This window comes from Mustela erminea, chromosome 9 (genome assembly GCF_009829155.1).
Source record: "Mustela erminea isolate mMusErm1 chromosome 9, mMusErm1.Pri, whole genome shotgun sequence".
Lineage (NCBI taxonomy): Eukaryota > Metazoa > Chordata > Mammalia > Carnivora > Mustelidae > Mustela > Mustela erminea.
This window is the reverse complement of record NC_045622.1, coordinates 20702476-20725834: the sequence shown is the minus strand read 5'-3', so window position 1 is coordinate 20725834 and position 23359 is coordinate 20702476. Positions and strand designations below refer to the sequence as shown.

The window sequence follows — 23359 nt, the reverse complement described above, 5'->3', positions numbered from 1 at the left end:
ACCGTTCCCAGCCTGATCACCTGGGATAGAAGTCCAGGGGACACCAGGGGTCTGGGGTCCCTGGGGCAGCCGCTGCTGTATCCACAGCCCCAGGTCAGGTGTGCAAGGCGCAGACAGGTAACCGAGGTCTGTTGGGCAACATCAAGAGATCGGATTCTTTGAGGGAACCAAAACCTGAGAAACCCAGGTAGTGTTAGCAAGGGGAAAGCACAGAGCTGCAGCCCCTTTTTGGTGAATTCCAGGTTATCCTAGAAAAGGAGGCTGTTCTCAGGTGTGCCTGTGAGAGCTTCCCCTGGCAAGGCGTGCGAGGTTTTTTCCCCAGGACTCCTGCTCCTTAAAAAGGGTTCAGTTCCTTTCCATCACTCTGCCTAATTTGAGGTATTTTCTACCGACATCGGCGTCAGCTTCTTTTTGTGTCACGGGATAAGAGTGGCTCGTGGCCCTGCCAGGCCCGTTCCAGCTCCCCAGAAATAGCTGCCTCATGTCTCCTAGCCCTGTGGCTGCTGCGGGCCTAAATTCCCAAGACCTGCTTCGCAGGGGCAGTTCCGAACTGGTGACCCGCTGGGGAGGGTGGGGCCGGAGCAGCCTGCAGGGAACCGGACAGTCAGGAGGCTGGGCTCCTGGGGCAGTGGGGCTGCTCCAGCCCAGCCGGGGGAGACGGAGGGCCGGCTGAGCAGAGCGGACCCGCGGCCCTCAGGTACCCGCGCTAACAGGCCTGACGGCCCGCACGTGCTCCCCTCGGCAAGTGCCCCCCTCTCCCGAACCGCCAGCCCCGCTCTCACACCTCACCAACCTCCAGGCCAGGCTGGCCTCTCCTGGCAGCTCTTGGGGACTCCATAGAACAGCATGTCCAGCTCCCGCGAGCAGCAGCGGCGCGGGTAACTCACAGCGCGTAATAACACGGAAGTCCCTGAGTCGGGCCCGAAGGCGCGCTGAGTGCGCAAGCGCATGCACATGCGTGGGCAGGCGCGCGTGTGGGCAGGCGCACGTGTGCGGACGTTCTCTTCCTGTTTTTGGTGCCACCTTTGCTTTTCCAGTTCTGTTTTCCTTTTGGGAGCAGGTATTAGCTAAACTCTGGTTACGAGAGGTCAGCCCTATAATCAATTCACGGAGGAGAGTTTTGTAGTTTCCAAATTGACCATGCATGGTTTAGGTAATCCACCCACAGAAAAATCAGGAATTGTGGTTAATAATGACTCATTCCGGGATATCTATCGTGATGAATGAACAGAGCAGCTGCTCTGTTTCTCTTTCTCCCTCAGCAGACCTCCCAGGGCTAGGAGAGAATTTGAGATGTCACCTACGGTAGTGGTTACCAAATCTTATTGATGATTGCAGTTGCCTGGGAAACTTAAAAACATAGACTCACAAGGTCCCATCAAACGTACTGAATCACAATGCCCAGGAATATATATTTTAAAAACCCTGTAGTGATGATCTGGATGATAAATGGGTTTAGAAGCCTGGTCTACATGCCTCAGTTGGACAGGACCTCTATCAGCCTTCTCAACATGACTGTGTCTCTGGGTCTTTTCCTCTATTGATGTGTTTGACTATGCCTGTCACCCTCACTCTCCACACTGTAGCACACCAGCCGTCAACTCCTCCCTGGGCAGCCCAAGACATATTTATTAACAAGCCAGGACTCCTCAGAACAGCTACTACAGACCTTTTGGCTCCTGTGACCCTCCTTCCTTCTTGTCTGCACTGCAAAGGTGGGGGGCAGGGTGGTGGAATGCAGGTGCAGCAATGAGGAGAGAACACAACGCCTCTGGCAGCAAAACCTAAGCATGCAACTCTTCGTTTAAGGAATCAGCAATGGTTCTCAACTGCTAGAATGGGTGCATCTAGGGCCTGCCCCAGAGTGGGCACCCCACATTTTCTGTTGAATGAATGGAATGAATAAAAGGATCATTTCTAGGGCTTGTGGAAGGATCAGAGGGTGGGAAGACCCTAGCCAGGGTGGGGGTTGGAGGGTCTTTACCAGATTGTCCAGTTCTGGGTCATCGCTGAAGAAGGGTTTGTGCTCCTGCTCCTGCTGGTGGACAAAATTCTCGATGTCCACATCAAAGCTGGCGGAGGTGATGCACTCTGAGCCCTGGGTGGCCTGTTCACATTTCTCAAACAGCAGCGTCAGGAGCGGGAAAAGAGGGTGCCTGCGGGGATATCAAGAGCTCACACATGCGCACAGAGACCTGATGTTGGCTGGGCTCAGAAGCCACCAGGGCCCCTTTCCCACACTCCCGTCTCTTCTTCTCCCAAGGTCCTACTTCTTGAGACCATCCCCAGTCCCCACGCCAGCCTGGATGCCAGCCCTCTCATGCCCTGGCATGGAGGAGCCAGTCTTCAGGTTCCTGGAGGCCTTAGAGGGCTCTATTCCGCCCCCCGCACCTGACTAGGTGCCTAACTCTTAGGTTAGAGAAGCTGCGTGGATATTGGGTGAGAGAGGAGGGGTATTTGCCTTCACAGAAATAAGTGCCCATTTCTGGTTCAAGGTCAACCCGGGAAGGACATGTAGGAAGTATCCAGAAAAGTCCTGGACATGAGCAGTAGTGGTTTGTCACAGATTTGCTGGCCGTCTGGCACCAGCTGAGGGCAGTGGACATGCACACCTGTGTGTTTGCCAATGTACACAGGTGGATGTGTGTGAGCTTGAATACGCGTCCATATGCGGTGTGTGGGTGTCTCTATCTGTCCTCCGTCTACTGGCTGACTCAGTTTAGGTCACACATCCCAGTTACACGTACGACGTCTCCCTGCACCTTTTTGTCAGTGCACACTTAGCACAACTGTGACTCAACAATTAATGGCATTGCTGTTCTCTTCCAAGATTGTCCCTGTGTTAAGGATCACTGTATCCTTAGGACCTTGCCCTGCACGCTCACTGCAGGCACTTACTAAATATTTGGTGGCAGATGATGAATCAGCAAATGAAGACAGCGTGAGTGTGAGCATGTGTGAGTGTGTGGGCGTCGTTCCAGGATGCATTATGTAAGCCAGAGTGCCTACTTCAGTGCCTGACAGGCTTTAGGGGTCCTCACGTAGATATCACCAAGTCTGGGAAGCTTCCTTCGCTCCCCCGCCCCTAACCTATGCTGATGGCTCTCTGAGCTCTTTGTTTTATTGTCTGCCTTCCTCACTAGACTGTAAGCCAGATGAGGGCAAGAGCCAAGCCCGCCTTACTCTTCACTGTGTGTCCAGAGTCTGGAAGAGGTATGTGGATTCCAAGAAATATCCATTGCCTATGATATGTCTGTGTCTATTTGCACACAAAAGCACACATCATTCTTATTTTTCTGCAGGACATGAACAGTGAGGTCTTAGCATCCAGCATGAGTGCCTGGGTTTCACAGATTGTTGACCCTGGACTGGCACCCTCATTCCCTTTCACTGCGATTCCAAAAGAACGTTTGCCCATGGACTCTCCTCAGTTCCTTGGGACCACACAATCCAGCTCTAGTCTTTCTGATTAAGCCCTGTTGGCTGGGCGAGGAGGAAGTTTGTGTGTTGGCCGTAGCTCCCAGGCCTCTACCAACAGGCGTGTTCTAGTCAGTATGGTCCGATGGAACTTTCTGCAGGGATGGAAATGTTCTACGATCTCCTCTGTCCAATATGGTAGCCACTAACTATAGGAGGCCAACGGACACTTGAAATATGAGTGTGGTGCCTGCAACACTGAATTTTAAATTTATTGAATTGTAACTAATTTTAATGTAAATAGCCACATTTGGCTAGTGGCTAGCATAATGGGGAATACAGTAAGCCCTGAAAAGGAAAGCAGACCATGCTTTTTCCCTTCCTATACTCTATAACCACAGCAAGAGGAAGACTGACTATCCAGCCTACACAGGGTTTGCATGTAGATGGGGAACCCCTAGTAGCCTGTCCCATGCTGGGATACTAATAATTCTGGGCAAGAAGACAGAGGTGCTCAGTTCCATCCATACTCAGCCCTATTCCTGCTGGGCACTCTGCTTGGGCTCAGGGGCAGTGGTGGACGAGGAGAGATACATTCCTGCTTGGGACGAGCCACTTGGTGGGGCAACCTGCCCCTGGACACCATCTCCCGACCCTCATTTTGGGAACTGTTGCATAAACAGCTGCGCCCCCCACCCCCGCCAGGCTGCAGCCTAGGTTACAGTCTGGGGAGGATAAAGGGTCAATGTCTGGGGATGGTGCATGTGGCTAGAAGATCCATTCGACTCCTAGAGGAAGCTGGTAGGGCAAACAATGGTTTCCCTGACCCATCCGGCTGAAGACAAAGAGAAAACCAGGTGAAGGGGTTAAACTCCAGTGTAAGTCTTCATTTGCAGCCACTAATACCGCAGCATATTATAGTCTAATCTAACCTGATCCCAGTTTAATGCAAGATTCTCCTTGCCCTGAGTGGAATACCAAAGAAAGCCTCAGTGGCTGTAATTTAAGCAGAGCCCTGCAGTGGTTTAGCTGAGGGACATGAAAGGCAAATTCCAGACGGTGTTATGAATTATTGCGCCTTATGAACCTTCCTACTCTCAACAGATGCCTGCTGCCATTTAAACAGCCACTAGATCAATTAGGAATGAAAGGCACAAATCGACTCCGTACAAGGGCACTAAATTACCAGGAACTAATAATCCGCAGCATCGTGCCAGGTGGTGGGGGTGCAGCCCCGGCCCCAGCCCCGCAGGAGCTGCCGGTCACCGCAAGCTCCTTCCTCACCGGTTGCAAGGAGGGTAGGCGGCGGCTGCATGGGGAGGGGGTGGTCTCTGTGTGTGCACACATGTGCACCTGGCTTGCATGTAGGCTGTCGATGAGAGCAGGTGTGAGTGGTGTCCTAGTGTCCCATCCTGTGTTGCTATTGTGCGTGCACACGACACATTTATGCGGGAGGCGAGTGCATGTGGGCCGTGGCCTCGAAAGCAGGGTACAGGTTTTGCATGCTCTGAGTACAGTTTGCATATGCCCTATATTGTATGTAGTGTGTGCATGCGTTATGTTATTTGTAAGCAGTATGTGTGAGGGGTTTGTGGGTTCCGTGTACCAGCATGAATGTCATGTGGGATGGGGGAGAGGGATCTGCTAGTGATGGAGTCTCCCCACATTAGAGTTCAGGTACGCGGGGAGAGTCTTCTTCTTTGCCACTGTCCTTGCCCCTGCAGGGCAGAGAGTAGTCAGGGAGGGCCTCTTGGAGGAGGTGACATTCAAGTTAAGCTTCAAATGATGAGGAAGCAGTCAGGCAGAGATCTGGGGGGGGGGGGTTCCAAACAGGGTGTGGGGGGAAGCAAAGCATTTAAGACAGGAATGAGCTTGGCACGTTTCTAGAACAAAATCCAGATGAATGTGTGTGGAGTGAGGTAGGTAGGTAGGCTAGGAATGGAGGGAGATGAAGCTGAAGAGAGAAGCAGGTGTTAGATCATAGGCGGGAGGGTGAGGAAGGATGGGGACATTGTCAAACACTCTGGGAAGCAATGTGCAGCTTCTGTGTGGAGCCGCAGCATGGGCCCTTTTTATAAACTTCTCACTTCCAGGTGTCAGATCTCCCCAGAATGTGTGTGTGTGTGCAGGGGGGGCATATCTGGGGTGTTTTCTATGGCTTCTGCTATATCTCAAGAAGAAAGAAATATACTTTCTATTGCTGCCTCCCCCCACCCCCAATTTAACCAGGGGCCCCTGGAGCACAGAGTGGACCTCGTGGATACTGGCATGGCCTCCTCTCTCCAGCCCCTTCCTGCCTGAGCCACACTATCAGCTCCCAAATTTCTCTTCTTATCTAACACCCTCCCCCAGCCACTCTAATCCCTGGATCCCTGAGCCTAGGGGCTCAGATGGCACCTGGGCTTGCCCATGGCTTTTGTACAAATGTTAGCCAAGGTCAATGAGCTGCCTGTGGCTCCCATGCTCTGCCCGCCTGGATCTCTCCATCAACCCAGACTGCTACCTGCTACCTCAAGCGTGGGGACTGTTGAGACACTCTGTATCACCCCCCACCCCTGAGAAACAGGCTGCTTTCCAATGACCTGACTGGGTTCTGTGGCCGCAGTCATGCCACTGGTTCCCAACACAGTCCCCAGCCCCTTCCGCGGCTGCCTGGCTCTACAGGTTAATCTTTATTTCTAAGCTACCTTCCAACATCACCTCAGAAGGCTGGAGATGAGGCCGGAAACCACTGCTGCAGGCTTAGGGTAGGGTGGGGTGAATAAGGCAGAGACCACGGGAGCTGGACATCTTAGCCACCTGGGACACGAGTGGTCCTGTCTGAACCAGGTGAGGGATGGGAAGAAAGATTTCCAGATGGGTGTGGGATTCGGTTCTTTATTTTTGGCCTTCCCTAAGCTTCAGGTTGTCCAGCTACAATGGGTTTTAAGGAATTCCTCTTCCTGCTGTCCAGATCTGTCCCATTGCGGATCAATACCCTTCAGAGGCTAGAAGCAGGAATGTGGAAACTCAGTCCCCAGTGCTCAGGTGATGATGAACAAGATATGAAAGATGGCCATTAGACTTTATTTCCAAAGAGCGGAGGACATTTGACCTCCATAAGAACTCACCTTCTCCCTCCCAGATCTTTCTCCACTCTTCTCCCCCTGTCGCCTCCCGCCTGACCGCCCCCTCCACCCCAATCTCTCTTAAGCCGTTCAAAATTTGGAGGAAATAAATCTCACTGCACTAATTCAGTGAGAGTTTGAGCCTCGTCAGTGCAGAACAAATAAAAGGAGTGAACTGGCATGACATTTTACTGCAGAAGAGAGGTCGTTTCCAGCCACTAATAAAAAGGATTTGACACAGACTAATAAAGAGAAATGAATTTCTCTAATGGCCTAATTTAGCACATTCAGCACTGTGCCTCTGCCTGGGTGCTGGGGGCGGGGGGTGCGGGTGGGAGCCATGAGTGCGGACAGAGCCCGGAGCCGGGAGACGCAAGGCTCGAGGAGAGGGGAAGAAGAGACGATTTCGAATAATATTTTATTATTTCTTTTTTCTTTTCTGAGCCCCTACCCCCACCCGCAGCCACACGGCCTCTTCTCAAGAGCAACGGAACCAAAATCAAGCTCAAGATACGCAGTCTCTGTTAACGATCCAAAGAAATAAAGAACCGCTCTCCCCAGAATGCGGTCCTGTGCTAGCTTAAGGAGGTGATTAAACCGGATGTGTTGATTTCTACAGGGGTTTAAGCCATCGTTTGGTTTAATTACTTCTGACATTTCTGCCTTCGCGTTTTTTTAACATCACCCATTGGCTGGCCTGGAAGGCCCAGTCTGGGGCTCAGCTCTGTGGGGTTGCCCCCCACTGCCCCACCCCGGGGAGCAGATCAGAGCTAGGCCAGGGTTTTGGCTGTAGCCTTTGGCAGCGGTGAACTCTGCCCTCTCTCTAGCCACCGAGAGCCTGAGCGATCCCAGGTTTTCTTCAGGCCGAGCAGTGTTGCCCACACCACCTGTCTCCTGGTGGGGCTTCTGAGAGCCTCCCTGGGCAGGCAAGCCCCAGCATAGCCCATCTTATGCCTCTCCACCTCAGGACAGATATTAACATAAACTGGCCTGACAGGTTTCTCCACCACTTGCAAAGCCACCCCCCCCCCCCACCCCCCCCCCCCCCCGCCCCAGGGTGGAGACCACCACTTCTTTGGTAATTCATATACTGGTCCCTAACTGCAAGTTCCCCTGTAAGACTAAAGCTCGCTTCCTTTTGTTAAAAGGACTCTTGATGTTGGACCCTTTTCTGCTTCTCTTCCTTCCTCCTGGGGCAACCTGGGTTTTTCGGAGAAAACAAATTTTTTGGACATTTCTTCGTAGAGGACCAGAAATACAGAAGCAGGGGCAGGAACAAGTTAGAAAGAATGCAAAAATACAGAGCTTCAGGGAAGCTCAGAAGCAAAGAAGACGAGAGACAGAGAAGAGATCCATAGACAGAGAAGCAGAGCACCACAGGCTGGGGGCGGGGGGCGGGGGCAGGATGGTCACACGCAGGGGGGCACATTAGTGTTGAGTTCTCTTTCTGGGTGATAAACCTTGTGATTCACAGTCATGCCACTCTGTCACTTCTGAACCTCTCAGCCATCCCTTCCCTTGTGACCTTGGCCAGGACTGCAGACCTCAATTATGGGTCCAGCCAAGTGTGTGGCAGCCTCCCTGACTGTCCACCTCCTCTCCCTGTCACCAACCTTGGAGCCCCCAGCCTGTCCTGCACCTGACCTCACAGCCCAGACTCATCTGGCTATGGGGAAGATGGGCAGAGGAGGCCCGGGGTCAGCCCTCACCCCCTCCCTAAGCCCTGGCTGCTTCTTCCAATGGGAACAGGGGCCAGAGCCTCCAAGGCCCTTCCTAGCTGGGATGAAGGATGGACCGTTCAGAAGGTGGAATGGTTGGTAGGAGAGCGAAATTTTGGGGTGGAGATGTTCAGTGATGAGCCGGTGGGACAGCGCCCTGCTCAGGATCAGACTGCAGCAGAGCACATAGATCCATGGGCTAGGGAGGTGGGGGAAGGTGGGAAAAGCAGGGACTGGGCTTGCTCTGCAGTCACCCCCCTCTAGTCTCCACTGACAAACACCGTGCAGATCTCAAGTTGCCCAAGGCCCACCTTGGAAACTCTACCCAGGGGTTGGCACTTTGATCCTTCATTTCCAGTGCCTTGGGTCAGAGGTCATTGGGATCAGAGAATCACAGACAATGCCCTAGAGCCACCTTCCAGGACAGCCCCCTGTCTTTTTCCTGGGCACTTATTCAGGGCCAAGAAGCTGCATGACAAGTATTCATGAACTGATAAAGTCCACATCCTCAGATGAACATTCCAGGGGCTTCAGGCTGTGGCCCCAGACTTCTTTTCACTAGTTATTTCTTAACAGAGTTGGCAGAGAATGGGGTGTTGGCCAGACGGCAGGTGGTCCCTGACCCCCTGTCTCTTCACTAATCCCCTTCACCAACTGAGGCAAACGGGACTGCTCACTTTTGCTCCTGCTGCTCCTGCCCTCGGAACTCTGTCCCTGCATCTCCCCCGTCCCTCCTCGTCATCCTCGGTATCCATTTCCAGATGCCGTCCATTCCATCAAGGCTTCCTTGTGGGTCCCTTCAGCAAAAAAGCAATGGCCTCCCCAGAAGCATCCTTGGAAATGCTTTGGGGTTTCTATATTGACCTTGCTTACAGTTTAGGATGAGAAGCTCGGTGGCCCAAAATAAGCATAAGCTTTGGAGTGAGACAGCTGTGTGACTTGGGGGCAGGTTACTGACCTTTTCTGAGCCTCAGCTTCCTCTTTTATGAAACAGAGCTAACAGCACCTACGATGCAGGTTATCGTAAGGATTCAATGAAGAAACACATAGAGTGTCTGGCACTCAGAAAGCTATCAATTAATGCTTGTTCCATTTCCCTGGGAAGGTGTGTGGGCACCTTTCTTCTTCAGAGCAACATTGACACCATCGGCTCCAATAAATTTCTATTCCCATATCCACTGACTCATTTGGCAGGGAAAACAAGCCCACATGCCAATTCAAATAGAGGCACAGAAAGAGGAGGAGGAGAGGCAACGTACGATTTATCAGAACTCAGAACCTCTCTCTCTCTCTCTTTTTTTTTTAACCAAAAAAGCACTGCCAGTAGGAATTTATTTTTATTTCCCTTATGACACTCATTAAATTCTACTAACTATAGTTGTTTGTGCACAGATCTTTCTTCTTCATGATGTGCTGAGCTGCTCTGGTCCATGAGCTCGTCTTCTCTCTTTTTGAATTCTCAAGGGTCAAGCACAGTGCCGGGCACACAACAGAGGATCAATAAATATTTGGTGAATCAATGAGCGGGAGCAAATGAACCCTGGGAAGGAAGGTTCTAAGACACAGTCCTAAAGTTCTTTGGGGCTCAGACTCCACCCCTGGACTCAGATCAGACGTTGCCATCTGGCAGCTTCTAGCTACAACGGCTACAAAAGGACCTGTCTTCTTTGGGCTCTGCTGGGTGTATGCAGGGTGAGGGCCGGCAGGGTCCTGGAGGGAGGGGAGTGAGCGTGAAGGAAGAGCTCGCCCAGCCCTCCATTTCTCCTCCCCTCGAAGGCACCAGATGGAGGGAGCAGAGTGGGGTGGGGGAGAACGAGCCAGCAGCTCCTGGTTGGATTATTTTTACTTCAGGTGTGACGTTGAAACCATGCGGGTGTATTTTTAGTCCTGCCTAGTGGGTGGTGTGTTCGCCTGGGTTGCCTTGGAGAGGACTTCTTCGTGTTGCTAAATTGGAATCGCATCTGCTAGGGTTCCTGGGCTCCAACCAGTTCTCTACCCTCCAGGTGGGTGGACAGGTCCATTCTTGGAAAGGGTGGGGCCCAGAGCGCGCCACAGTCTGCTCTGTCTCCATCCCTTCATACACACACACACACACACACACACACACACACACACACACCCTCCCAGCACCTTAAAAATAATGATAATAACAATAATAATAATAATAATAAATGTGAGAGCTCAACGAAGTGATTTCTGAGCAAGTCTTCAAGGCCAAGAATACAAACAACCTAAAACTTGAGACGGGTAGAATCTCAGGTCCAGCCCCTTCGTTTTAAGGAGAGGTGACCTAGGCACAGAAAAAGGAGATGTCTGTCCTCGGGGTAGGTAGTAAGAGGCAGTCACAGCTGCAGTCCAAGGCACCAGGGATTCAGCCAGTCCCTACCACCCTCCCCCCCCCCACCCCGCCCCACGCAAGCAGCTTGGGGTGTTATGGGGAGGGCGCTCTGTCCCTGCTGCCTTCCTTGGTCACTGGTGGTGACTGAACACACCCCCCACACACTTTGTGGCACTTTGTGAGTTACCAGATGCTTTCCCCTGTGCATTCCCTGTGCATTATCAAATGCTTTTCCCAAACATTCAATATCCTTCTTATTCCTATTTTACCAATTTAGCAAACTGAAAAGCGTGTCGTTAAGTAAGGATATCAAGCTCGTAAGTGACTGAGTTGAGATTGAAATCTGGGTACCCAAACTCCAAATTTTGGGCTCTTCGCTTCCCCTGTGTATCGCTGAAATCACTTCCTCCTTCTTCCCTTTCCTCTTCAGTCCTTGGCCTCGCAGACCTGAACCTCCATGTTTACCCTTTGAGCATCAAGATCACGGCAGCCCAAGAGAACCTCTGTCTTAGCAAATGAGGCTCCCAAAGAATCTTCCGTCATAATAATCGTACTTCTATGTGTTCAGGGAGGGCTTTTACATGTTTGCAGATCTTTCGTGTTCTCGTTTGGTGGCCACCCTGTGAGGTAGGAGGACAGCTTATCTAAAGAGGTTAAATAATTTGCCCAGCGGTGGGGGTCAGAATTTAGATGGACGTCTTAGTTTTTTGTTCTTTCCACTTGACCATGAAATGGACTAGTACTTGAGAAAATCAGAGAGCGGCACCGTCGTTAAAAGAAGGTCAAGACTGGCAGAGCACAGCCCTGGTGAGAGCCCCTGGTCCCTAAACCCTCAAAGCCCTACCTGCTGGTTTTCTCCTATTCCTCCCCACCCGGTCCACAGCAGCAGGAGGCCCAATTGCTGGTTGTCTTCCCTCTTATGAGGGGAACAGAACCAGTCTTGTCCTTCTCACAGAAACGACTCATGAATGTAGCCACTGTTCACCTACGTGTCAAGCACTTTCAGCTGTTAGCATTGGTTACCTCCTTTAATCCTCCTATAACCTTGTGGGGATTAGAGTCAGTGGGTTCCAGTCTCCTGATCTCTTTTCAGTGTGCCTTATTCTGGCAGGGTACCTGGACTTCCCAGCTGGGCTTGGGCCAGGCCGGTGAGCTGGAGAAGCCACAGGACCCACAGCCTCTGAACACACCTGTTCCATGCACCAGGCAGCTGCAGCCTCTGTGTCTGCCAGCTTGGGTTGGGGGCCCTGCAGATGCCGGCAGGAGAGGCAGGAATAGGCTTTGCCTGGTGCCAGGGGAGACTTGAGCGTGGTTTTACTTCCAGATTATGGCTCGAGCAGGATCACTCCCCTGATTATAGTCAACAGCGGAAATGTTATCTCTGATGCCAGGGAATCCAACTGCTTCCAAGAGCAGGGAGTCTGCTGGAGCCCCCGGCCCAGAGAGCCCAGCCCAGAACACAGCCTGGAACATCTGCTCCCAGCATCCAGTCTAGAAGCCTTAGCATGAAGCATCTGGTGCCGCCTTTTCTGCTTGGAATGGCTGAATTTCTCCCACATTCTTCTTAGGCCACCTCACCCAGCACATTCCAGGAATGCCTGAGCCCAGTGCCAGGGAAGGCATAGGGTTAAGCCCCAGGGTCGACTCACTGGAGCCAGGACACCCTTTGGTCACAAGGTGGAAGTGTTCCCTCAAAGACACTTCATTAGTAAGTGCTTGTTCCCAGGGTCCTGGCCAGGCAGCTGCTGAGGGGGACAGTCACAACAGGACCCAGCCCCTCTGTCCAGCCCCCAGACCTTGGGGACGCCTCCCACGGCATTGACCAGCCCAGCCCCGGGAAAGGCAGCTTGGTGATCATTTCCCTTGGGCTTTGTCTCCCTTGAGAAAAGCAGTGTAACTCTCCCACACTGTGCTCTGGGCCAGAAGGCTTGCAGTCAATCCCATAAATATTTTTTTGAGTCCATCCTATGTGCCAAGTTTATAATGACCTTATCCTTCTCCTACTCGCTGGACTGACTCTTCTTTATTCAAAACCCCTCTTGGAACTTAACACAGTGCTTTACACATTGCAGAGCTCACTACATGTTTAGCTGAACTATAGTATGGAGATCCCTTGAGTGGGGATCCTTTCCAGTCCTGCTTCTGGCTGCCTTGCCTCTCAGCATTCACCTTCTAGCCTGACCCATCCCTGCTCGCACTTCCCCAAATGTCTGATAGCAGCTAACACCTGCAGCATGCTCACCAAATAGTGAGGTTCTTTATCAGGCAGCTAACGTGCATCCTCTCATTTATTCCTATAACAGCCCTGATGAAGAGACGGCATTATTTGTAGCCCTATTTTACAGACAAGGAAACCGGGGCCCAGAAGGCTTAGTGCCCAAGGTGGAGCCAGAACGTACACTCAGGCAATCTAAACCCAAGGGCCATGTTTCTAGCCCTGAATTCCAACCCCTTGAATGCACCAGACCGCTTTGCATCCTGAACAGGTCAAGGGGATTCATGCTGGCCCCTCGCACCTAAAACACCGCTACCCCTACCCCCTCTCCCTGCGGCCCCCTCTACACAGCAAACACTGATCTGTGTGTCAGGTACTCTCTTCTATTCTCTAATTTTAGTCTAGCTGTTACTGTTTTCTTTTTTACAGTGGAGAAAACAGAGGCTCAGAGAGATTAACTCACCCAAGGCGACAAAGCTAGTGATCACCAACGCTATTTCTAGAGCGCATTGCCTTGCCCAGCGCGACCATTCTACTGAATTTACGCCTCTAGTTCTAGGGCTGCTGGAAGCAAGCCCGGAGCCTTGGTGACCTCTGTGAGGATTGTCTCAAGAGAGCGACCTGAATGCTTCCCTGCCCTGTTCGGATCTCTCCCTAGCCAAGTGCGGCTTCTAGACGGACTTGGTCAGGCTGAGATGGGCACAGTGAGATAGGGCTTCCAAGATGGGCACGGTTTTTACTGGACTAGAGCAGGACTCCAGCTCAAGCTGCCCACAGGGAGGACTCGTACCGGGAGAAGTGTGGAGTCTGTGGTTGAGAAGAAGAGAGATAAGAGCCACCCCAAGACCTGGACATGTCATGGGGAAAGGCCAAGACTCTGAAAAGCCAGGAAACTTGCAGGGAAGGAGAAGCTGGTTGGATCCAGGAAAGGTTTGGAATGTACTCAGAGAAGGTGGGGAGGTTGGGCTGAGAGTGGGGCTTGGCTCAAGCAGATGGGAAGAGACAGACAGGGCTGGGTAGAAACTAGGAAGAAGAAAATTCACTGCCTCGGAGTTAAGGTGGAAAAGCACAATCGCAAACACCTACTCCATGCTAGGCACTGTTGGAAGTATGAATTCATTCAGAGAGAACGTTTTACATTTAGAACCCAGAGGTAGACCAGACAGGCCAGTGAGGACTGAGAAATGTGAGATCATGGCTAAAGGCATGAATAAAACCATTCCAAAGAACTGGCTTTAAGATGTATTGATCTGTTTATTTCCCCTCCAGCAAAAAAAGGGGGTGCTTGTGTGACTCAGTAGATTAAGCGTCTGACTTTTAATTTCGGCTCAGATCATGGTCTCAGGGTTGTGAGATCGAGTCCCATGTTGGGGTCCGAGCTAGGCATGGAGCCTACTTGGGATCTCCCCGTCTCCCCCTGCCCCCTCTTAAAACAAACAAATAAATTGGGGTGCCTCCGTGGCTCAGGCTGGTCATAATCTCAGGGTCCTGGGACGGAGCCCCGCATGGGCATCGGCTCCCTGCTCAGCGGGGAGTCTGCTTCTCCTTCTGCCCCTGCCCCTGCTTGTATTCACACACTCTCTCGAATAAATAAAATCTTATAGAAAATAAATAAATAAAAATAAATAAGCATAAAAGAAGATGTACTGATCCGTTTAAAATCAGAGACTGTGGACCCGCAGCTTGGCTGCTTGTGCGGCACGCAAGGGCCTCAGCGGGATCCCATCGGTGGCTTGAAATGGGCCATGGTGGGGGCACCTGGGTGGCTCAGTGGGTTAAGCCGCTGCCTTCGGCTCAGGTCATGATCTCAGGGTCCTGGGATCGAGTCCCGCATCGGGCTCTCTGCTCAGCGGGGAGCCTGCTTCCTCCTCTCTCTCTCTCTCTCTGCCTGCCTCTCTGCCTACTTGTGATCTCTCTCTGTCAAATAAATAAATAAAATCTTTAAAAAAAAAAAAAAGAAATGGGCCATGGTGGGAGCATTTACACAGTGGAACTTAGCCAACGCTACAAAGCGGGGCTCATTATCCCCTCGCCCCGGTAGCCAGTTCGCGGGCTCACCAGCCTGGAACGGTGGTGTATTTATGGGGTACGGCCTACTTAATGAATCCGTTCAGCGAGCACGGCTTTGGTGCATACTCTGTCCAAGCGGCTGACTCTAAGGTCGGCCAGGTGCCAGAGATAGGACAAAGGATAAAACAGACACAGAAGCTGCCCTCACGGAGTTAAGGACCTACTGGGGAAATGGAAACACTCTTCATGCAATCATGAGCCATGCCACAGAGGAGAAATACGGGAGGCAGCAGCCACCCACCCTCTCCTCCTGTACCGCAGCTTGATTTTCCAGCATTTCCAGTGCAGACGCAAAGCACACGGCCCTTGCTAGTTTCTCACGGCTCAAGCCTGCAGCTCAGCATTCCCTATTGAGAGCGGGTAACTTGTTCCGCGCTGGGCAGGCCCCTTCTTCCAGTTCTCAGAGAGCTTTTGAGTCTTGCAGGGGAGAACCAACACCCTAGCAGAGCCTTCTCAGCAAAGCCGACCTCCTCCACCTCCTCCCCCTCCTCGCACCTGGCCAGGCCTAGCTCCCTGCCACTCTGCTGCTCCCCAGGACATCATGGTTTCCATGGGAACCCACTCACTTCAAAGGGGAACGAAAGAGACTGGAGGGGAGGAGGGAGAGCGAAAACTGGATTAACCTCACCCTCCTGGCCCCATCTCTGCCGCTTGGCAACCTAGCCGCCAGGTCCTGGCCAGCACCCAACGCTGTCCATCAGCATGCAGGGGGTGGGGTGGAGTGGGGTGGTCCGAGCTAAGTTAGAACTTCTTGGGGGAAAAGCCCCAGGGGTGAAGTGGGGGCGGCTAGGGAAGGAGAGAACTGAGCTAGGTCCAAACCTGCGGTCCCCACTGCATGGGGCATCCCCTCCTCAGACCCCCACTCAGCCTGGCTCCTGGGCCACAAACACAAACACAATTACCCGCGATGTGCATCCAGTCATGGGATCTGCTCGGATTAGACTGCAATGATTAATCTGAGTGGGAGCTCCTGGTTGCCTTGCTGATTAGCCCAGATGATGCTCTGGTATGATCCAATTAAAGACAGACTGCCTCCCCTCTCCCCCACCACACACACACACACACACACACACACACACACACACACACACTTTCCACATCAGAAGGAACTAATACATTTCATTAACACGTCCTCATACACAAATAAAACCTCGGGGGCACTGGCAGGCTCCCTAGGCTCACAGGCACACCCCTCCCTTTTGTCACACAGTCCCCCTGCCCCCCTGCAGGTTCCTGGCTGGAGAGGAGCCCCCTCAACCCTTCCTTCGTCTGTAGTTCTGGGAGGGGCCGCATTGGGGTCTCCCAAAAGTCGGTGCTGGGCACTAATGTGAAGTGAAAGAGTCTTGTTACATTTATTGACATAAAATGCCGACTCCCTGATGTGCTTTGGAGCTGCCAAGCTGCCCCAAGGCAGGCAAATCTAATTAAAATTACCCGACCCTTCAGGAGGCTGAGCTCCCTCCCGGGTCATCCTGCAAGGGCTGTAGAGAGAGCAGCTGGTACTAATGGGAGAGGTGTGGTTGTGGGAGAAGACCCTGGGCCCCTGTGGCAGGAAGGACTGCAGAGAGAAGCCTGTCAAAGGTGCTGGTTGTCCTGAGATGCTGGGCCGCCATGTTTGGCCCTGCAGTTGGAGGCAATCAACCTGGGGTTCCTCCTTCATGGTCAAAAAGCTGCAGAGGTGATTTGGGCAAATGCCAAGGGCTGTTGGGGGCTCAGCCCGGTGGGAGAGGGTATAGCTCAGGTGGGCAGGTGAGCAGGAAGAAGTATTGGTTGGAGGAAGATCTGGCCGATTGTATTTCACGTGACATCATGATGGGCAGCTCCCCTGGGAGAGGTGACCCACTTCTCCTGCAGGGTGGCCTGGGTGGGAAATGAGCCTGGGGTCTTGGGAAGGACTGGGGAACCTATCCGATTCGTGGCAGAAAAAGCGCAGGTTCTTGCAGGGGCTCTCGTGATTTTCCTAAGCTTACCGGTTAGCTTCTGTCGGGAAACTCAAGCTCAGAGAGATTAGTACACAAAGGAGGTGGGACACAAGCCTGGGGTTCCAGAAACTTTTTGTTATACCACTAATCGGGGGCCTTTCCAGGCTATGGTCTGTGCTCACAACAGGTCCCTGTTCCCTAGGAGTCTTCAAAATGCCTAGGATGGTGCATACAAGTCACGTGGTTTGAGTGAGACCCAAGGGTCTGCACCTCTAAACAGCTCCCAGGGGATTCCTTCTGCCAGGCCCTGGGCCATCCTGTGGGTTACAGTGATCTACATGGAGTATGGCGGCTGTCCCCCCAAGTCATGAGACCATCAGGCTGCTTTCAGAGGCCAGGGTACTCTCCTCCGCCTTCTCACTCTCCCCACACAAGCACAAGCCCACCTTACAGTTTCATTTCTAGGTGAGCGAGAGGCTCATCTCCCCACACCCAGCTGCTCTGGCCACTGGCCATTCATGGAATGCAGAGGCTCTGGTCCTTCTGGAAGGGCCTACTCCAGTCCATTTCTCCTTCTGGTGGACTCTCTTACTAGCCTTTATGATCAAACTCAAATATTGCCTCCTCTGTGAAACCTTCTCTGTTAAAGCTCTGAACATACAGTGTTCGTTTCTTGACTGTGTATCTGTCCATTCCCACACATTTGCTTTTACAGTTTTCCTCTCCCCAAAGCAGGACAGGAGCACTCCGTCTCTCTGACAGGTACTGTGACCAGATCTGGGGGTTCTCCGGGTCCAAAGCGGGGCTCTCTCCGCAGGCCCGCTAGGCCTGGCCTCTGTGCCCGGCGGAGTGTGGCCCAGGCACGGTGACTCATGCTTCCCCGTGGGCGGGGAAAGGCCCTTGTGTCAGGATCTCCAGGTCGGGGCTCACTGCTCCGGGCTCCATATTGGCATTAGGGGCCTTCGGCTCACCTGAGCAGCCAAAAATAATGCCAACGGTCATGACAGTAACAGCAGTAATTACCGCCATTCCCAGAAAAGCACTGTCATTGTGGGGAGGAGTGAGGAAGGAATCAATCCTCTTCCCCTTCATCTGGGGTGGACCATTCCACCTGCTACTGATCCTGGCACCTGCTGCGGTGTGTGTCAGGTCACAGGTAAGACGTGCTTGCTGAGGCATGGGAACGGATGTGTTCCCACTAGTGAGTGCGAGGAAGGGTCCAACCTCACTGCTCAGGGCTGACTCAGGCATCTTTTCTAGGGGTGTGGGCTCCGCAGACATAATGACTAAAATCTCTGCTGGGGCTTCGTTCAGGCTGCTCTCGGACAACGGCCACTTCTCAACCGCATACACAGAACAGCCAGCCCTGGGGCCCCTCCCACCCTCTACGAACACTCAGGGCCGGGCCCTGCTCTCAGCGGGCTCCCTATCTGGAGGGAGGCCGCGGAAACCCACACAGCCACACACCACAGCTCTTGCTAGAAAACAAAGACAACCGTGAATCCGATGTTGATGTGCTCCAAGGACCAGCTGCATTAGATTCATCTGGAATGCTTTTGAAAACATTTGTCTTCCTTTTCGTATAGCTTGACCTCCTGATTCTGCATTTCTGAGCATGGAGCCCAGAAACAGGCATCTGGATAAGCTCTCCCCAGTGATTTTCGGGCATACGAAAGTTTGGCTAATGCCAAGTCCTGGATGGTCATGGCAGATGTCCAGTGACCTGGTGGACTTCCTGGAGTGAAGACCACAATGGGGGACACGCAAGGAGAGCGTCCCGAGGTGGCCGTCAGCTGAACTGAGGGTTTCTGATGCCCACGAGGGCTCAATGCCTAGCTGGGATGAGGAAAGGGTCCTTCTGGAAGATTGTTTCCTGGGTTCTTTTGCCCCTCACTAGACAATTCCAGGAAGATAGTGTCAACCCACAGCGGCCAGCTGAGCTATGTCCAGAGTGATTTGAGAGAGAAGGTGGTGAGGAAAGTGGCCGTTGGCCATGGTCTTTAGGAGCCCACCTGCTGGCCTGCATGCTCATCTCGCAGGGGTGAGCTGGACCGGAGGCTGCCTCGGCGGAGAGGGGCGGGGGCGGGGGCTTCCAGACACAGCTGAAGTGTCTCCTACCTGTACACAGCTCGCTTGTCAGCCTCCAGCTGGGCCTGGGGGTCAATAGGGGCACTGGGCACCGGTGTGCTGGCAGCAGCTGAGGGTGCGGAGATGTGGACAGCCTGGGTCTTAGAGGGAGCCTGAGCCGTTGCTGTCATCTGCAGAGAGAAGAAAGGGGAGGCGGCAGGTTAGTATGGCCAGGACAGCTGGTCCCCGGGGAACCATGAGTGGGTAACAAGCATCCATTTGTTTACGTGCTCCAGTGAGGAGAAAGCATTCTTCAGATGAGAACATTCTAGAGAATGATTGAGGACCATAGAAAACCAGGTGGGGCACCAACACTCTTCAAAAGAGATGATTCTTAATGCAAATGAAGGTGGTGACCTCTGCCAAGATGCAGAAAAAACCCACAACGGTGAGCCCTTTAAATCGTGCTTATGGGTCATTCGGGCTGTTCTGGGCAGTAATAAGTTGATTTGATGACTTTGAAGAGCAGGAAAAAAAAAGCTGAATCGTTCTCATTTGCGTAGAGCTTTATTCCATTTCGCTCGAGCCAGAAGTAACTGTTTTAATGTTTTTGATTGATAATTGAATGGCTTTCCAAATTTGGTTTCCCTGGAGCTTGGAGGTAAACAGATTTTAGTGGACACTGGAGAGAATTCTGTTCTTAGCTGTAACAAGTATTTTGGGTAGTGATTTTTGTCCTATGTGATGTTTTTGAAGGTATCCCCAGGCCCCAGAGTTTGTGCCAGAGTGACACCTTTTAAGGCTATATATTGGACTTTCTGTATAAAGTTTTATTTAAAGAAGGAATTCGATGGCTTAAATTTTTGGATGACCATCATTACAGAATTTAATGCTTTTATAAGATATTTTCTTTAGCCAAATGGATCCCTAAAATGTCACAAATGGTGACATGCCTCAACTCTTCACTTCTGCCAGCCTGTCCACCGCACCAGCGCTGTTGGGCTTGATAGACTCATCTGTCCTGTTTCCACCTTCATCCATGGCACTCTACAGACATAGCATAGGTGCTTAGCCTTTGTTGAGAAAAATGAATGAGTGAATGAATGAATGAATGAATGAATACATCTTGAAAGAGTCAAGATGTTTTGGTGTTGGCATGTTCATCACACGATCTAGGTCCCTGCTCGTGGAAGGAAAATCATGGTCCTTCCTTCCAAACAAGAACATTATTGCTAGTGCTGATACCCGCAAGATATTTGCTTTTACTGTCTCATTTACCTGATTTAGATTTTTGCTCAGGTGCCATGTCTTCAGCATGAAACGGAGCCCCTCTGCCCGTTGCTGTCCCCTTCCTTTGCTTTCTTTCATAGGCTTTTCTCTGAGCAGATACTACCTATCTACTTGCTTAGTTGTTTTCTCTCCCACTCCCAGCTAAACTTTAAGCTCAGGGGGGCTTGATTAAAAGTTGTAATCCTAGGACCCAGAATAGCCATGCACTAGGAGATCCTCGTAAATATTTGTGGCTCAATAAATTAATGGCAGGTGGCGAATGAACTCTTTCATTTTTTAAAAGATAACTATCTGCTTTACTTTACTGGATCCCCATCATTTTTTGTTAGGAAGAAATACCCTTGTCTCTGTGGACTGGACTGGGGGAACTCTCCCAAACTCAGAGCATGGGAGGCTAGACAGAGCATCATGGTACCTTCAAGCCAGAAGACAATAGCTTGAACCCCACTGTCTCCCATTATTCGCCTTTGACCTTGGGCAAATCCCTTAACTTTCTTAAACTCCTACTTTTTCATCAGGAAGCAAACTGGTGTCATTTTAGGACCCAGGGATATTAAAGAGGTACAATAAGGACCAAAGTGGAAACAAATGTTTCAATTTTCAAAATAGAGAAAGAGGGTGGAATCAGAAAAACTAAATACCGCTCATCTTCGCACTGATCTGGGCCAGGCTCTTTCATCCACTGATGCAAGCAGTCATTTCTTCAAACATTCCCTGAGTCCCTGGGCACCGTGCTGGGTAGGCACTGAGCTGACAAGGGTGAGTATCTGCTCTCTTGGAGCTGTTTCTGGATTTAACACAGTGGCTACGCTGGCAGGTGAGGAAAACGTGTAGACACAGATGCTGTAAGTGATCTCAGCAAGATACATCCCACGACACCCTTGTGGAAGACATGGAGAGCCGTGACCGGTGGACAGCTGCGTGGATTAGGAAGCTACACCCTGAGGGTGGCATTTAGAGACAGAGGTCAGCTTGGGGAAGGCTTCTAGGACATGCTTTCTCCTCGGCCCTCTTCGTCAGTATTGTCAGTGACTGAGAGGGGGGCTGAAGAAACGCTCAGCAAATTTATGGGTGACATGAGATCCAAAGATCTTTACAGATTTTGGCCATAGGCTAAGTCTAATAAGATTAATTTTCATCTAATAAGTCAGAATTTAATGCTTCTAACACTTGAGCCAAAAAAAGAAAATCAATAAAATAAGTGCAGAACAGGAGAGACATGGTTTAACAGCAGTGTTGGAGTTGACCGAAGGCTCAATATGTCCAAAGTGTAATGTGTCTATCAAAAAACAAAACAAAACAAACCACACAGACACAAGCAACCTCACCTACTGCTATCTGAGGATGGGTTAACAGAAGCATGACTCACACAAAGGCTTTAGTCCCACTCCTCTCTGCTTAGACAAGAGGAGAGAACGTTCAGAGAACTGATCAGGCTGGAGAAGGGATTGTGCATTATGTTGTATGAGGAGTATTTGAATCTGGAATATGTAAGAAAGATTTAAGGGACAGGGTAATGAGACATGGGAGCCCCCTTTGAATATCTGAGCAAGGGATTAGACTCTATTGGTTTTGCTCTGCAGGCCCCAAAGTGTCAAACTACAAGCGATGCATTCGGTCTATAGGAACATGGAGACAGATCGGGGCTCAACCGAAGTAGGCTTCCCAGCCTTTGAGCCTTTTGAGGCTGGAATGGGCTCCGTCCCAAGGCGGTGAGGCGGTAAGTTTCCACTAGTGCAGGTGCCAAGCAGGGACTGATCGGCTGGGCCCCTGTGGAGGGGATGGAAACTCTAGCTGGGCAGCATCTGAAGTCCGCACAGGGACGGGGTCGGACAGCATCGGGGTACTCTAACAATCACCATCCACGGCACGGTGTTGACCAGATGCTTCGACTAGAGAGGACGCACAGTATACAGGAGTGCTTTGGAAGCCCCTAAGTGCTCTCAAGATGGAGGGGTCGTTGTTATCATTAAACACATGATTTCCAGAATATGCTTCTTTTCTAAACAAGGCACAGCTATGCCTGCAGTTTGTTTAGGGGTGAGGGGCAGGGGAGGCTGGTATGCTCCGCCTTGCCCAATAAGGGTGAATTTCCTCGTGTTCCCATGAAGACAGGCATCTGGGAGAGAAGGATGAGGGGGGATGCTCATTTCCTCTGCTTCCCCTCTCTAGGCAGGGCTGCAGGTTACAGAGGAAAGCACAGAATAAGAATAAATCAAAGCGGTCACTTGCCAGCATCCTGAGAGGCCCCGCTAAGAGGCTGCTCCGGGTACTCAGGGAGGGGGCAGGGGCAGCAGGGAGCCGACCTGGTCTGAGCGAGGACAATGATTCAAATTCACTTAGCTCCTGGGGGCCAATTCAGCAAACTCTGCATTTCCTCCAGGTTTGGAGAATGAGTATTTACCACCAAATACATACCCTTTCCTTGCCAGGGACTTCATCTCCCAAGAACTGAAGCTCCAAGGGAGAGAACCCCCCACCTCCCCAGCAGCTGCCTCAAGGGCTAGGGGAGGAAGGCCACTTGTGGAGGTGCTGGGAGGAGGTTTCTGGACAGCCCAGGGAACTGGTTGTCAGCCATTTACTAGCATGCCTAAATGTAACGCATTCGCTCCCAGTAACTGCCCTTTTCTGAGCGGTCTGGCAGGTACAGACTCCACGAGGCCACATGCTGTGTTCACAGCTGGTCTTAGAACAGGCCACCCCAGACTCTGAACCTTCCCCGGAGGAGACCTCAGAGCACTCTGGAAATTCTGCCTTGGCAGCAAACTGGGATAGGATGTGGGGACGGCACTGCATCAACACAAGGACTATCCCTTTCCAACAAGGAGAACTGAGGCACAGAGGAGGAGAGGCAAAGTTGAACAATGTCTTGGGTGTTTTCTGGACGACCAGAAAAGTCTCAGAGAGCAGAAGGAGCGGGGAATCTGAGGGCGTGGGTTTGATACTCCCTCTGTCGATTATTAGCTACGTGTCTGGGGGCAAGTTTCCCGATCTCTTTGACCCTTGGTTTTCTGATCTGTAAAAAGCAGGGGTGAATACCTACTGCAAGCCTGTGAGGAGTAATCAAGAGAATGGGGTGGGGCGCCTGTGTGGCTCAGTCAGTTAAGTGTCTGCCTTTGGCTCAGGTCATGATCTCAGGGGTCCTGGGATGGAGCCCCGCATTGGGCTCCCTGCTCAGTGGGAAACCCGCTTCTCTCTCTCCCTTTCCCCTCCCC

The 23359-nt window shown here is 51.8% G+C and overlaps 1 protein-coding gene across 5 annotated transcripts in view; it reads right to left on the bottom strand.

Annotated features, from left to right (window-relative positions):
* Positions 1-23359, bottom strand: part of PKNOX2 (PBX/knotted 1 homeobox 2) — a 259719-nt gene that overhangs the window by 42328 nt on the left and 194032 nt on the right. For all 5 annotated transcript variants that reach the window (XM_032359678.1, XM_032359674.1, XM_032359677.1 and 2 more), the window contains 2 exons: positions 18906-19045; positions 1985-2156 (listed from right to left, as the gene is read on the bottom strand). In XM_032359678.1, coding sequence (XP_032215569.1) covers positions 1985-2156; positions 18906-19045 — 312 coding nt within the window. The remainder of the gene's footprint in view (positions 1-1984; positions 2157-18905; positions 19046-23359) is intronic.